Source organism: Umbelopsis ramanniana (assembly GCF_025399195.1).
Source record: "Umbelopsis ramanniana AG unplaced genomic scaffold K450scaffold_15, whole genome shotgun sequence".
Taxonomy (NCBI): domain Eukaryota; kingdom Fungi; phylum Mucoromycota; class Umbelopsidomycetes; order Umbelopsidales; family Umbelopsidaceae; genus Umbelopsis; species Umbelopsis ramanniana.
This window is the reverse complement of record NW_026252101.1, coordinates 249,249-260,401: the sequence shown is the minus strand read 5'-3', so window position 1 is coordinate 260,401 and position 11,153 is coordinate 249,249. Positions and strand designations below refer to the sequence as shown.

General features: G+C 43.7%; 4 protein-coding genes across 4 annotated transcripts; 3 read left to right on the top strand and 1 right to left on the bottom strand.

The window, feature by feature from the left end:
• Window positions 1-102: 102 nt before the first annotated feature.
• Window positions 103-2,603, top strand: K450DRAFT_232880 (uncharacterized protein). The gene is made up of 5 exons (XM_051587666.1): window positions 103-1,369; window positions 1,440-1,544; window positions 1,648-1,956; window positions 2,079-2,175; window positions 2,264-2,603. The coding sequence occupies exons 1-5, from the start codon at window positions 344-346 to the stop codon at window positions 2,374-2,376; spliced, it is 1,650 nt and encodes a 549-aa protein (XP_051446403.1). The 5' UTR covers window positions 103-343; the 3' UTR covers window positions 2,377-2,603.
• K450DRAFT_232874 (uncharacterized protein) lies at window positions 2,462-5,027 on the bottom strand. Its single transcript, XM_051587665.1, has 8 exons — window positions 4,593-5,027; window positions 4,410-4,504; window positions 4,214-4,327; window positions 3,982-4,073; window positions 3,768-3,829; window positions 3,490-3,696; window positions 3,319-3,404; window positions 2,462-3,203 (listed from the first exon to the last, which is right to left on the bottom strand). The coding sequence occupies exons 1-8, from the start codon at window positions 4,804-4,806 to the stop codon at window positions 2,937-2,939; spliced, it is 1,137 nt and encodes a 378-aa protein (XP_051446402.1). The 5' UTR covers window positions 4,807-5,027; the 3' UTR covers window positions 2,462-2,936.
• Window positions 5,028-5,249: 222 nt separating this feature from the next.
• On the top strand, window positions 5,250-5,825 carry K450DRAFT_232864 (uncharacterized protein). Its single transcript, XM_051587664.1, has 2 exons — window positions 5,250-5,561; window positions 5,682-5,825. The coding sequence occupies exon 1, from the start codon at window positions 5,256-5,258 to the stop codon at window positions 5,445-5,447; it is 192 nt and encodes a 63-aa protein (XP_051446401.1). The 5' UTR covers window positions 5,250-5,255; the 3' UTR covers window positions 5,448-5,561; window positions 5,682-5,825.
• K450DRAFT_232863 (uncharacterized protein) lies at window positions 5,453-10,462 on the top strand. Its single transcript, XM_051587663.1, has 7 exons — window positions 5,453-5,561; window positions 5,685-6,518; window positions 6,758-7,367; window positions 7,430-8,050; window positions 8,153-9,102; window positions 9,176-9,799; window positions 9,875-10,462. The coding sequence occupies exons 2-7, from the start codon at window positions 5,948-5,950 to the stop codon at window positions 10,360-10,362; spliced, it is 3,864 nt and encodes a 1,287-aa protein (XP_051446400.1). The 5' UTR covers window positions 5,453-5,561; window positions 5,685-5,947; the 3' UTR covers window positions 10,363-10,462.
• Window positions 10,463-11,153: the final 691 nt, after the last annotated feature.

Here is an 11,153-nt window from a genome sequence, read left to right as displayed (position 1 = left end):
ACGTTGGTTGCTTCATGTCGCTGAAAGGACAAAGTGAAGAGACCGTGTTGTAGAAAATGGACATGAGCCGATGACCGACAAGTATCGCTTACGGTGGCCAATCAAAATTGGAGGAATTACATTACCAGTTTTTTTTATTGGCGATGTTGAAAGACAGCGATACTTAGCGAAGCCTTTTTCTTAAAATTGGGGGGTTCGGTGAAACCCGATGCTCAAATTCTTTTCTTTTCAACTTTTTATCAAAGTCATTTTTCTTTCTTTCGCAGGACGTTAGACCAGCAATACGTAGAGCTACAAGCGACCATTCTCTTTAGCCATTATTAACTGGGACGATCCGTTTATCATGGATACGTCCAAACGAAACTCTACTACCAACATCGATATCGGCCAGTTGGATGCGTTGTCTGAGCTTCGCTTGACTGTCAGTCGACGACATTCGGATGTTGATCTTCCGGATTCGCCAATAACAGACGACGAACATTCCTCACCAACTACGCCCAAAAGCAGTGAAGCACCATACCATATGTCTGAAGCTGCTGTTGATGTTCAAAATAAACTTGGTTTAGAACGACAGTCAAAATTCAAGCGCGCAACAACCTTCCCTGTGGCAGGAGACAAGCCAGTGCGAAGTAACACTGCAGCTAGTTTGAAGCCATGCCATTCAAAGCTTTGCCGCTATTTTTGCTCTGAAGAGAATAGTTCGCTTTGTCCAAGCAAACAAACCGATCGACCCGAAACGCCAAATTCTTCCACACCCCCTCCCATGGCCGCCGCACCAAAAAATAAATCTTTCAAACGTTCACTTTTTTCATCTAAAAGCCGTCGACCTGTATCAGCCATCTTGACTCCCCAAAAGCCAAAGGATGAGAATCTTCACCATAGTCGAACACGCAGTGGCGGAGACGAATCCAGCATCATTGAGCCGACGCCATCCCTCGATCGGAGTAGCTCATCATCCTCTACGTTATCATCACACGGATCGTTCCATTCTGACCGTTTGATCAATGCTCTTGCAGCCGGTGATTTGTCCCCAGTAACGGATACCGACTCAGGCTCAGAGAGTACGCTATGGAGCGAAAGTAATGCATTTGCAACAGTTATCAATTCCGCACCGGTATCTGCGGCGTCGTCTCCTAAACTAAACCCTTTGGAAAGTCAGCGAAAAGGCTTTTTTGCTAAAAGAGCCAATACACAGCCTGTGATGACCATCGATGTCAGACCAGGAAAAGGAATTAAAGCTGCTCTTCGTAACAAGAGAGAAGCAGCTGTACTTAAACGAGAAACCAAAGCTATCAGCATATGGAGGACAAGTACCCTAGCTTTACTGGAGGCTGGACCTGACGAGCCCACCTTTGCGGAATTGAACAAGGTAAAACTTTAATATCTGTTTGCCCTTGGCATAACTAAATCTGACTAACAAAATGACACGAACGATCTAGTCACCGGAAAAAGTCGAAAAAGATGCACTCATGAGGCGGTTTATCATTTATGAGATATACACCACAGAAAAGTCTTACTTAAAGAACCTCAAGATTGTCAAAACGGTAGGTGCCTGTTCATTATCCATATTAGAGAAAATAGGTCAAGGGGTGGCTGCCATCTCCTTGATTACCAAGACTTTTTTATTCATGGATTACTTTATGTTAGAAATTCATGGACCCTATGCTCGAATCTGCCAAACTTGGAAGTCCTCTTGTACGATCACAAGACCTTCCCATATTGTTCGCTCATTTAGCTGATGCTATCAAGATATCAACTCAAATAATCGATCAGTTTGAAAAATACAAGGAAGAAAGTGGCATACTTTGGCGCAAGTGCCCCTTACGAGTTGGTCACATCTTCAAGGATTTAAATGACGACATGGGATGCTATGTGAAGTATGCCTTGGACTACCATTCATTTGAGAAAGTCCTCAAACGTGCTGTGCGCAACGTGGAATATCAAAAATTCAATCAGGTTTGTATCATTATAATTTTTTTAAAATGACATGGGGGGCTTTGCACTTTCCATCCACGCCACAATTATTTTTTTCTTGTACGCTTGAATCATGACTGATAGCCGCTTTGCGTTACCTATAGGATTCTATCAACAACTTGGAGACAAACCGCATGGGTCTTGCAGATTACTTGATTATGCCCATTCAGAGAGTCACCCGTTACGGATTGCTTCTAAAAGGTACAGTTGTTTTCTAGGGCTTCACATGCCCGTATCTACCGTCAACATTGAGGGAGCTTTGTTATTCACCCCCTTTTTCTTTTGGCAGATCTGAAGAAGCATACGTCGGTTGCGAACCCGGACTACGAGGATTTGGACGGTGCCATCAAGATGATAACTGGTTTAGCGATCGCGATGAACCATGCCCAGAAGAAAAACTGAACCAGTTCAACAAACAACCTCACTGGCTAGGTTGATATTGTACATAATGAATCTCAATCTACCAAGAACAGCAACAAAGAATAGTATAGCATCATAAACCCCCTTTCTCACCTACACACACCCATTAATGATCCTTTTCCTCGCTCATACTCCTAGCTATTGCATACCTTCCCAAGAACTTGGCTCATAATTTGTTTTTTTCTTAATCCCTTTCCGTTATTAAAACTTTAAAACTTCGGCAATGTTGGCGACAAAAAGTTATATTATGCCCTTAGATTGTTGGCTTTATTTTTTATTTTGATTGCTGTCACATAAGTATGGAAAAGACAAAGGTATAATGGGGGGTCATAATGCTCTTGCTCTTTTGTTTTCCTTGAAGGAAAAATAGAAACATTTCATCCATCTTGCGGTGAGCTTGGATTTACTTGGTACATAGGTTGGGGTCATGCAGGCCTCAGGGAATAAGTATAAAGGAAGGTTTTAACGCGACATTGCGTTTCAAGAAGGCGTACCGTATTTGGACTGACAAGGGAAAACAAATATGAATGAAGGCAACCCCTCTAGTTTGCAGTTGGCCAAACCTTGAGCTCCTTGTATCCATTGATAATCTCCTCCAACTTCTCCTTAGTGATGTAAGGTACTTCATAGGTGAACCCTGTCTCTCGCTCAATTAGCGTACCGTTTACACTGACAGGGTGAGAGTGCAGTAACTCCTCATCGACGTAGGGAGAAAGTGGCGATATGGCGATATTTGATTCCTTGAGCAGATCGGCCCAAGGTCCGAGATGCTTCTCGTTCACATCTTCAGTCACTGTTCCCAAGTTGAGCTAAATGGAATTAACTTGAGCCGTTAGCGTGCCAAGACATGTATAAAAATGTACGTAATCGTTCATTTAAAATGTTCAGTCCGATCTAAACGTCCGTTCCCCTACGATAGCGTACCTTTGCAAAGCTCGATATGAGAGAACTATGATAACCAGTCTTAATACCGAAGATAGTCTCTAAATGTTGATTAATGGTCTCTTGGTCTAAATAATAATAAAACACATGGGGCCACAATGCATGATGAGTAAAGGTGAAAACCCCACAATATTTGGTTCACAACTAACTAACCTGTGTCTTGCTTATCGGCAAGATTGAACAAAATCTTGCGGTCCTTTCTAGTAGCGATACCGTTCTCATCGTACCATTTCGCCAAATGCCAGCAGGCTCGCACAACATCGCGTATATGTACAGTATTTAATTTGAGGTCCTTATTCCATAGCAATTTCATTTCTTCATCCAATTTTTTGTAGACTCTTCCGATCACTAATCGAGTGGCTAAACAGGACCAACAAACATACATTACTTACACATCACCTTAACCATGCACTATTTTGTTTCCAACTTACTGATACCACTGGTGGCTCCAACACCATACACGACAGCAGGTCTGACAATGACCAGATTGAGACTGACGTAAAATAAAATCGGAGTGGGGATTAGCGCTTGCATCTCTAGCGTCTCCGATAGTACGGCGTGACATGATGGCGGCAAGCCAAATGTCACACTGTGTACCAACATAGACCAAACCCAGATTACGATTCGTTTTCCATGAAGTCTTACCCTTCCATGTTCTTCAATGTCTTGCAAACCTCCACTTTCTGCTTTGCAATTAAGGTCCAGGGTTTAAGTGGCGAACCTTCTGTGGAGGGTTCCTGTAAAAAAGAATCTTTAGCTCTTTCTTCGGAGATACATTACCAAGAAAATTTAGAATCGCATTGCGCAGAACCACCATTTATGGATGTGGAAGGCGTGCGCACTATGAAGAAAAAAAAAAAGGATTTTCTCTCCCTACCTTGTTAGAGTCATAGACTTCCGAAGTGGACATTTCCAAAAACACTTTGATATGGCGTTTGGCGGCTTCTTTGGCGCAGTTGACAGATAAATTATAGATGCGTTCTCGGTACACCTAAACAAAAATTTTTCGCAGGAAAACCATGTTAAGGGGGTGAATGGAGGCCTATATGCAAGACAAGGTATGGCTCTCTCACCTCCGAGACCTGAGAGTACTTTGTCTCAGCAGCGAAATTGAACACATAATCAAATTCTGTCCCATCTGAACGCGTATAACATTTTTCGATCGAGACTGGATAGATGAAATGAAATTGGGGTTGTTTACATCAGTCCAAGAATGTGGGCTTCGTATATGTCTCAATTCGCCATAGATTGCATACCAGGATTAATCAAGTTTGCCTGCATGATTTCAACGCTTGGATGATCGAACGCAGCTTTCACAGCAGGCGATAGGTAGGCTGTTTGTGGCAATGCTTTGTCGATACCGCGAATGCTGGATGCTAGCTTATTCTCAACCAAGTATTGAACAAAATTACGGCCTACGAAGCCCAGTGCTCCGAGAACTAATACTTTTGGTGCTGTCTCTACGGTCATTTGGAGAGGAGCCGATAGAGGAATAAAGAAGAGGGGAACTCAAAAAAAAATGGAAACCAGTGGGTTGGCAGCAAAATCCAAGATTTGTGGGCTCCAGCTGCCTTCCAAACACGTGCCAAGAGCGTGCTGGAGCTGGAAAATTTTCAAACACCCTCTTTATAATTAAAGTCCAGCTCGCCATTTGATTGGCTGACCCCTTGATTGTCGCCAAATACCGCGACGATTTTCTAGAGATTACACGAATCAATATCCAATTGCATATTGGGTAAAGCATAGATTTCGAAGCACCAAGCGATTTAAAAAAAGAAACAGCAATGGGGCCCAGCGGTCACTCATTAGAAAATGGCCAATGTCATAACCATCAGGAAACGATCAAAAGTCCTTCTGGCCCCAAAAATACTTGACACCCGCTCCTGCTTAACCCCTCTTTAAATATAGATAGATGGCCCATGATTCGCCTTCACTTTGTCTCTTATTATTATTATTATTATTTTTTTTGGGCCGTGTATCTCACAAAAGTTCCGCTCTTTTATTGTGTGTTGCCACAGAAAATTCCCCTTCAGTCCCGCCCGCCCTCTGCTTGCTTCTTCTTCACTATCACTCCACTTCCCCTACTTGGTAGTGTTGTTGTTGAGCGTTGACAAGCGTTTGAAAAGAGAAAAAGAAAGACTCGATTCTGTTGTAATACGATCGCCTCTTAGCCAGCTTTGGACTTTTTCATCACCGTGACGCGCTTCCCCTCTTTGGATTGAATGGTACGGTACCTTTCCATTTTTTGTTTATATTGCAAGAACGAGCCCAGTTTCTTTGCTTCCATCTTTCATCGCTTGCCACCATCTCAATACTCATCTATACCATTTTGACTTACTGAATAGAAGCTTGAAGTCCTTTTGCATTCTGTTCACTGTTAGAATCAAGATTGTTTCCCCCCACCGCCAGTTTTTCCGCCACTCTTGTTATTACCACTTTTCTTTTTTCTCTACTAGAAACTGGCTATACATAATATTTCTCTTCGCTACGTTATTGTGAAGAATACCTAAAACCCCCACTTATTTTCTTTACTTTTCCTACTCCTCACCCTCTCTGTTCGGTTGAGATATTCCCTAACCTTCACACGACACTCACAATACCAACCAACTAGATGGACCCCAACACGGCTGCATCGTATCAGCCACAGATCGACCGTTCTCGCTCGACTAACTCCAGACTGGGCGATGATAATTTGACGACAGGTATAAGGCCGCGACGACAGAAATCGTTGGTCAGACCTGAACGAGAGCGTATCGATCCAAATCATCGACAATTTCATTATCGACAACGTGCTACAGAACATCTTGGGGTGGAACAAGTGGCTGCAAGTTCAACCGGTAATATTCCTTTGCATTATCAAGAGGTTCCAGAACGAAGAGCGCAAAGACTACCTTCATTTCGACGTCAAGTACCTCCCGTCAGACGTGGAAAAAGTATCTTAGGCAGAGAAGAACCTCCCAAGGAAAAAATAAATGTCAAGCCTGCTGCTGCCAAACGAACACCAAGTCAACCGTCTGCAGGAGGTTCTGATGGTTCCGAAACAATCACTGGAAATGATAGTGCAGCGCCAGCCAACGCTGTTGTATTGGACGATCAAGCCAAAAGCAGATTGCCAGATATGTGGAATATCTATGTTCGAGCCCTGACGTGTTGTTTTCCTGGCAGCGTTCTTCGTTCATTCGGTACGTTACCAAACTCTTCCCTTTTCTAGAGAAAGCATGTGGATATGACCATTGTGTGTATGTGTATTGTTTTCCCGGGGAAACAATTCAAGGGGGGTGGGAGGGTCAATTAAGGGCTATTTTTTGAGCCTTGCCCTATGCCCATATTTTGATCTGGCCGTTATTGAATGGACGTCCTTTTTTTTTTTCACCAACTGAAAAAACTGAACTAACCCATTCTCTCCCTCGCCCACTCATAGGACTCAAGGATGAGCGTGCTCAGTATGCATGGCGTGAAAAGATCGGCCTTTTGTCCATTATTGCTATTATCATGGGATTTGTCGGTTTCCTTACTTTTGGATTTACGGAGGCTGTTTGCCCGACCCCTCCCTTGAGTTTTCATGCCGGATCAATCAATAATGGTTATCTCTTGATCAATGGATGGGCTTACCAATTATCATCCTGGCAAGATCATCCTGCCATTCCCGGCGTCACCAACGAAAGTACCAACCCACTTTATCCTCCTATCAATGCTGGTGGCATGGATGCCACCTTCCTGTTTCAGAATGTGAACCAACGCTGTCTCAACATTATTGTTCCTAAATCTGGTGCGCAAATTCACCAAGACGGAAACAAAGTACCGACATATTTCCCTTGCCGCATGTTCGACCCAAACAATACCATTGCTCCTGATGCGAACACTTACTTGAACTACTCAGGATGCCATTTGTCTTCCTCTGCACGTACCATGTACTACGACTTTTCAACTACCGGTGTACCCAACAATAAGAATGGTTTTGACAAAGCTGGACGTGTCTACTATAATTGGGAAGATGTCACTGCAGAAAAGGGGTTAATGGTTTACAATAGGTAAGGGAGAACTCATGATAACCAAATAGCCTACAAAATTTCTGAACTCTGCTTTATTATAGTGATGTGCTCAATCTCAATTTGCTGCAATCTCTCCCTCAGAACTACTTTAATGTCCCCACTGGAGGTTTAATTGCAGCCCTCTTGGCCAACTCTTCCGGTTATGTTGGAAGAGACATGACCAGACACATCTCTACGTTCAGAGGCTCAAACAATGACTGGAAACAGGAAGCCGATTGTCTTGCTGATATTATTACCGTCGGTATGCTGGATACGGAAAGTATCGGTTGTATTGCGTCCGACATTGTGCTTTATGTTTCTTTGGTCGTTATTCTCGGAGTCATCATTGTCAAGTTTGGTCTAGCTGTCATCTTTGGCTGGTTCCTCTCGTGGAAGCTGGGTAACTTCAACGAAGGCACATCCTATAAGGAGAGAATGAAACGTGCTGCAGAAATCGAAAATTGGACAGAGGGCATCTATCAACCTGCCGATGCTATCAAGCCAAAGAGCCCTTACTCTTCGTCCACTGCCGCCTCTCCCTATGGTGGATTGAATGCTCGTCGAAAAACCTTTTTGCCACAAACATCTCGTTTCACTCAACCTGAATTTGGCTCTAATCGATTCAATGCTATGGAACGCACCACCAGTACTACCTTTTGGAATTCAGGACCAGGTTCATCCAGGTAAGAAAAAAAACCACAAAAAAACAATGCATTCTATTTTTCTTATGGTTACGAACGGGCCATGAATGAACTGGGTCTAATCCTCTCACCCCCACACCATAGCCCTGGTCTCGGACCACTTTCTGGTTCTCGCAATTCTATGTTTGGATCGAATTTTGGAACTCCTCCTGCATCGCCTTCACTGCGTGGCATCAATGACACTTCTTCGTTTCATCGCCAGAGTCAGATCTACTCGCCTTCCCGACGATCATCCGTCTCATCTTCAGGCATGGGAAGCATTTCACAACAATCTACTTGTCCTTTCCCGCTTTCGAAGCATGTGATTCAACAACCCAAACCAGATTATATGCCGTTCAACTTTGCTTTGGCGCACACTATCTGCTTAGTCACTTGTTACTCTGAAGGAGAAGAAGGTATTCGAACCACTCTGGATTCCATTGCCACGACCGATTATCCCAACTCGCACAAGCTTATCTTGGTTGTCTGTGATGGTGTTATTACTGGTCATGGTAACGCCATGTCAACTCCGGATATTTGTGTATCCATGTTGCGTGATTGCATTGTTCCCAAGAATCAAGTACAACCTTATTCCTACATTGCCATTGCTGATGGATCCAAGCGACATAATATGGCCAAGATTTACGGTGGTTTCTACAAATATGACAACAACACCGTTGACCCCGCTCAACAACAGCGTGTACCCATGGTGGTCGTCGTCAAGTGCGGTACCCCCGAAGAAGCCAAAGAAAAGAAACCCGGTAATCGTGGCAAACGTGATTCTCAGATTGTTCTCATGTCTTTCATGCAAAAGGTTATGTTTGATGAACGCATGACTTTGATGGAGTACGAGTTCTTCAATACCATTTGGCGAATTACCGGGGTTAGCCCCGACAAGTACGAGATTTGTCTCATGGTGGACGCCGATACCAAGGTTTACCCCGACGCCCTTTCCAGATTAGTATCCTGTATGGTGAAGGATCCCGAAATCGCTGGTCTGTGCGGTGAAACGAAGATTGGTAACAAAACGGACAGTTGGGTCACTATGATTCAAGGTAAGAAAACACTGCCATGGCTATCTCAACTGAATCATGTGCAACATTTCACTAACGCATGGTTCAATCTTAGTGTTTGAATACTATATCTCTCACCATCAATCTAAGGCTTTCGAATCCATCTTTGGTGGTGTAACATGTTTGCCTGGTTGTTTCTGTATGTATCGTATCAAAGCTCCTAAGGGTCCTAATGGTTACTGGGTTCCTATCTTGGCCAACCCTGATATTGTCGAACATTATTCTGAAAACGTTGTGGATACGCTTCACAAGAAGAATTTGTTGCTTCTCGGAGAAGATCGTTACTTGTCCACTCTCATGTTGCGTACTTTCCCCAAGCGTAAGATGGTATTCGTTCCTCAGGCCGTCTGTAAAACCGTTGTTCCTGATACGTTTGCCGTTCTATTGTCACAACGTCGTCGATGGATTAACTCTACCATTCACAATTTGATGGAATTGGTTCTCGTGCGAGATCTTTGCGGTACCTTCTGTTTCTCTATGCAATTTGTTGTCTTCATGGAATTGGTCGGAACAGTGGCTCTCCCCGCTGCCATCTCTTTCACCCTTTACCTTATTATTCTTGCTATCATTGGAAAGCCGGCTATTATCCCACTTATTCTATTGGCCATTATTCTCGGTTTACCTGCTGTTTTAATCGTAATGACTAGTCGCAAGGTTGTCTACGTTGGATGGATGTTGGGTAAGTGAATGGGACTAAATCAGTCGCAATGGGATGAATTCCTTTTCTAAACGCACGCATTTTTCTTTTTCACAGTCTACCTCTTCTCTTTGCCCATTTGGAACTTTGTTCTACCCGCCTACGCTTTCTGGCACTTTGACGATTTCTCCTGGGGAGAAACACGTAAGGTGGCTGGTAGCGGAAAGGAAGAAAATCACGGTGATAAGCAAGGAGAATTCGATAGTAGCAAGATCACCATGAAGCGCTGGGGCGACTACGAAAAGGATCGCAAGGTCCGACTTGCAGCTGAAGCCGGACTCCCCCCTCCTAAATTCGCTGACCGGTCCTCACGCCTAGACATCTTTAGAGACACATCCCCTGCATCCAATACATATCACAAAGCCGGATCGACTGGTTCCAGCGACAGTGACTTACCATTTAATCAGAGCGAATACGTACCTGCTGGATACTCTGGTAGACGCCATAACCGAAACGGTTCAGTGGAACTGCTTAGACTACCATCACCTGGCCCTAACGCTCCAGCACAAACCAAAAAATCATTCCCAGAAGACCCATATGTGTAATAAAACCTCTCCCAAAGCTGTACCTTTGTCTTATATATCTTCCATTAAACCATTTTTCATTAAACCAATACCTCACCGTTATGAAAACGTGGGAAACTAATTCTGTTTTTTAATATGGTTGGTGGAAAAAGCCTACCATGAGGCAACCCCGCGCGCCATGATTGACAAGTTGACGTTTTTTGCGTGAGCACGCGCTTAAAAAAAAAGTCCCTGTAAACCTATGACATCAGCCAAGTGGTGCAAAATGATTGCCACTGTCAGGGCCGAGATAGTGCACTGTCGAGGATGTTTGCTATTGTGCTGCGGACATATCTTCCCGTTCCATTTTGAAGGAAAGAACGCACCACATTGCGCTTGTAGCCGACCATCTCCCGTCCGGTGCCGCCAACAAGCACTCATTTTCATGTTCAGTTACCTTGTCCCATTGAAATGAATTTCCTGCAAGCAATATGAATGGTCGAAAAATAAAGCTCCGCCGACATTTCCCATTCCACCACAAGAACACTTGATATTCAACAATTTGCTAATCGTCACCTTGCGACAATTTGTGAATCACAATTCAGAGCACAGTGTTACCGTTTACTGCAGTAGAGTACCCTTGATCAACCCTACCAAGCTGATATTAACCGACAATTCCCTGCTGTCAACCGTACTGTATATACCATCTTACATTCAAGGTAACTTAGTGTCACTTTACTTCCCATTACATTGCTAATGAGATGGTAGCAACTGCAAGACTAAAAATATGTGCTTTCCACTTTGTGGTGATTACTAGGGATAGTGTGGATTTT

Coding starts and splice junctions, on each gene's coding strand:
- K450DRAFT_232880 (XM_051587666.1), top strand. CDS start 344: ATGGATACGTCCAAACGAAACTCTACTACCAACATCGATATCGGCCAG. Junction 1,370..1,439: donor CCTTTGCGGAATTGAACAAG/GTAAAACTTTAA, acceptor CGAACGATCTAG/TCACCGGAAAAAGTCGAAAA. Junction 1,545..1,647: donor ACCTCAAGATTGTCAAAACG/GTAGGTGCCTGT, acceptor ACTTTATGTTAG/AAATTCATGGACCCTATGCT.
- K450DRAFT_232874 (XM_051587665.1), bottom strand. CDS start 4,806: ATGACCGTAGAGACAGCACCAAAAGTATTAGTTCTCGGAGCACTGGGC. Junction 4,505..4,592: donor GGCAAACTTGATTAATCCTG/GTATGCAATCTA, acceptor TCATCTATCCAG/TCTCGATCGAAAAATGTTAT. Junction 3,204..3,318: donor TCATATCGAGCTTTGCAAAG/GTACGCTATCGT, acceptor AATTCCATTTAG/CTCAACTTGGGAACAGTGAC.
- K450DRAFT_232864 (XM_051587664.1), top strand. CDS start 5,256: ATGATTCGCCTTCACTTTGTCTCTTATTATTATTATTATTATTTTTTT.
- K450DRAFT_232863 (XM_051587663.1), top strand. CDS start 5,948: ATGGACCCCAACACGGCTGCATCGTATCAGCCACAGATCGACCGTTCT. Junction 6,519..6,757: donor CAGCGTTCTTCGTTCATTCG/GTACGTTACCAA, acceptor GCCCACTCATAG/GACTCAAGGATGAGCGTGCT. Junction 8,051..8,152: donor TCAGGACCAGGTTCATCCAG/GTAAGAAAAAAA, acceptor CCCACACCATAG/CCCTGGTCTCGGACCACTTT.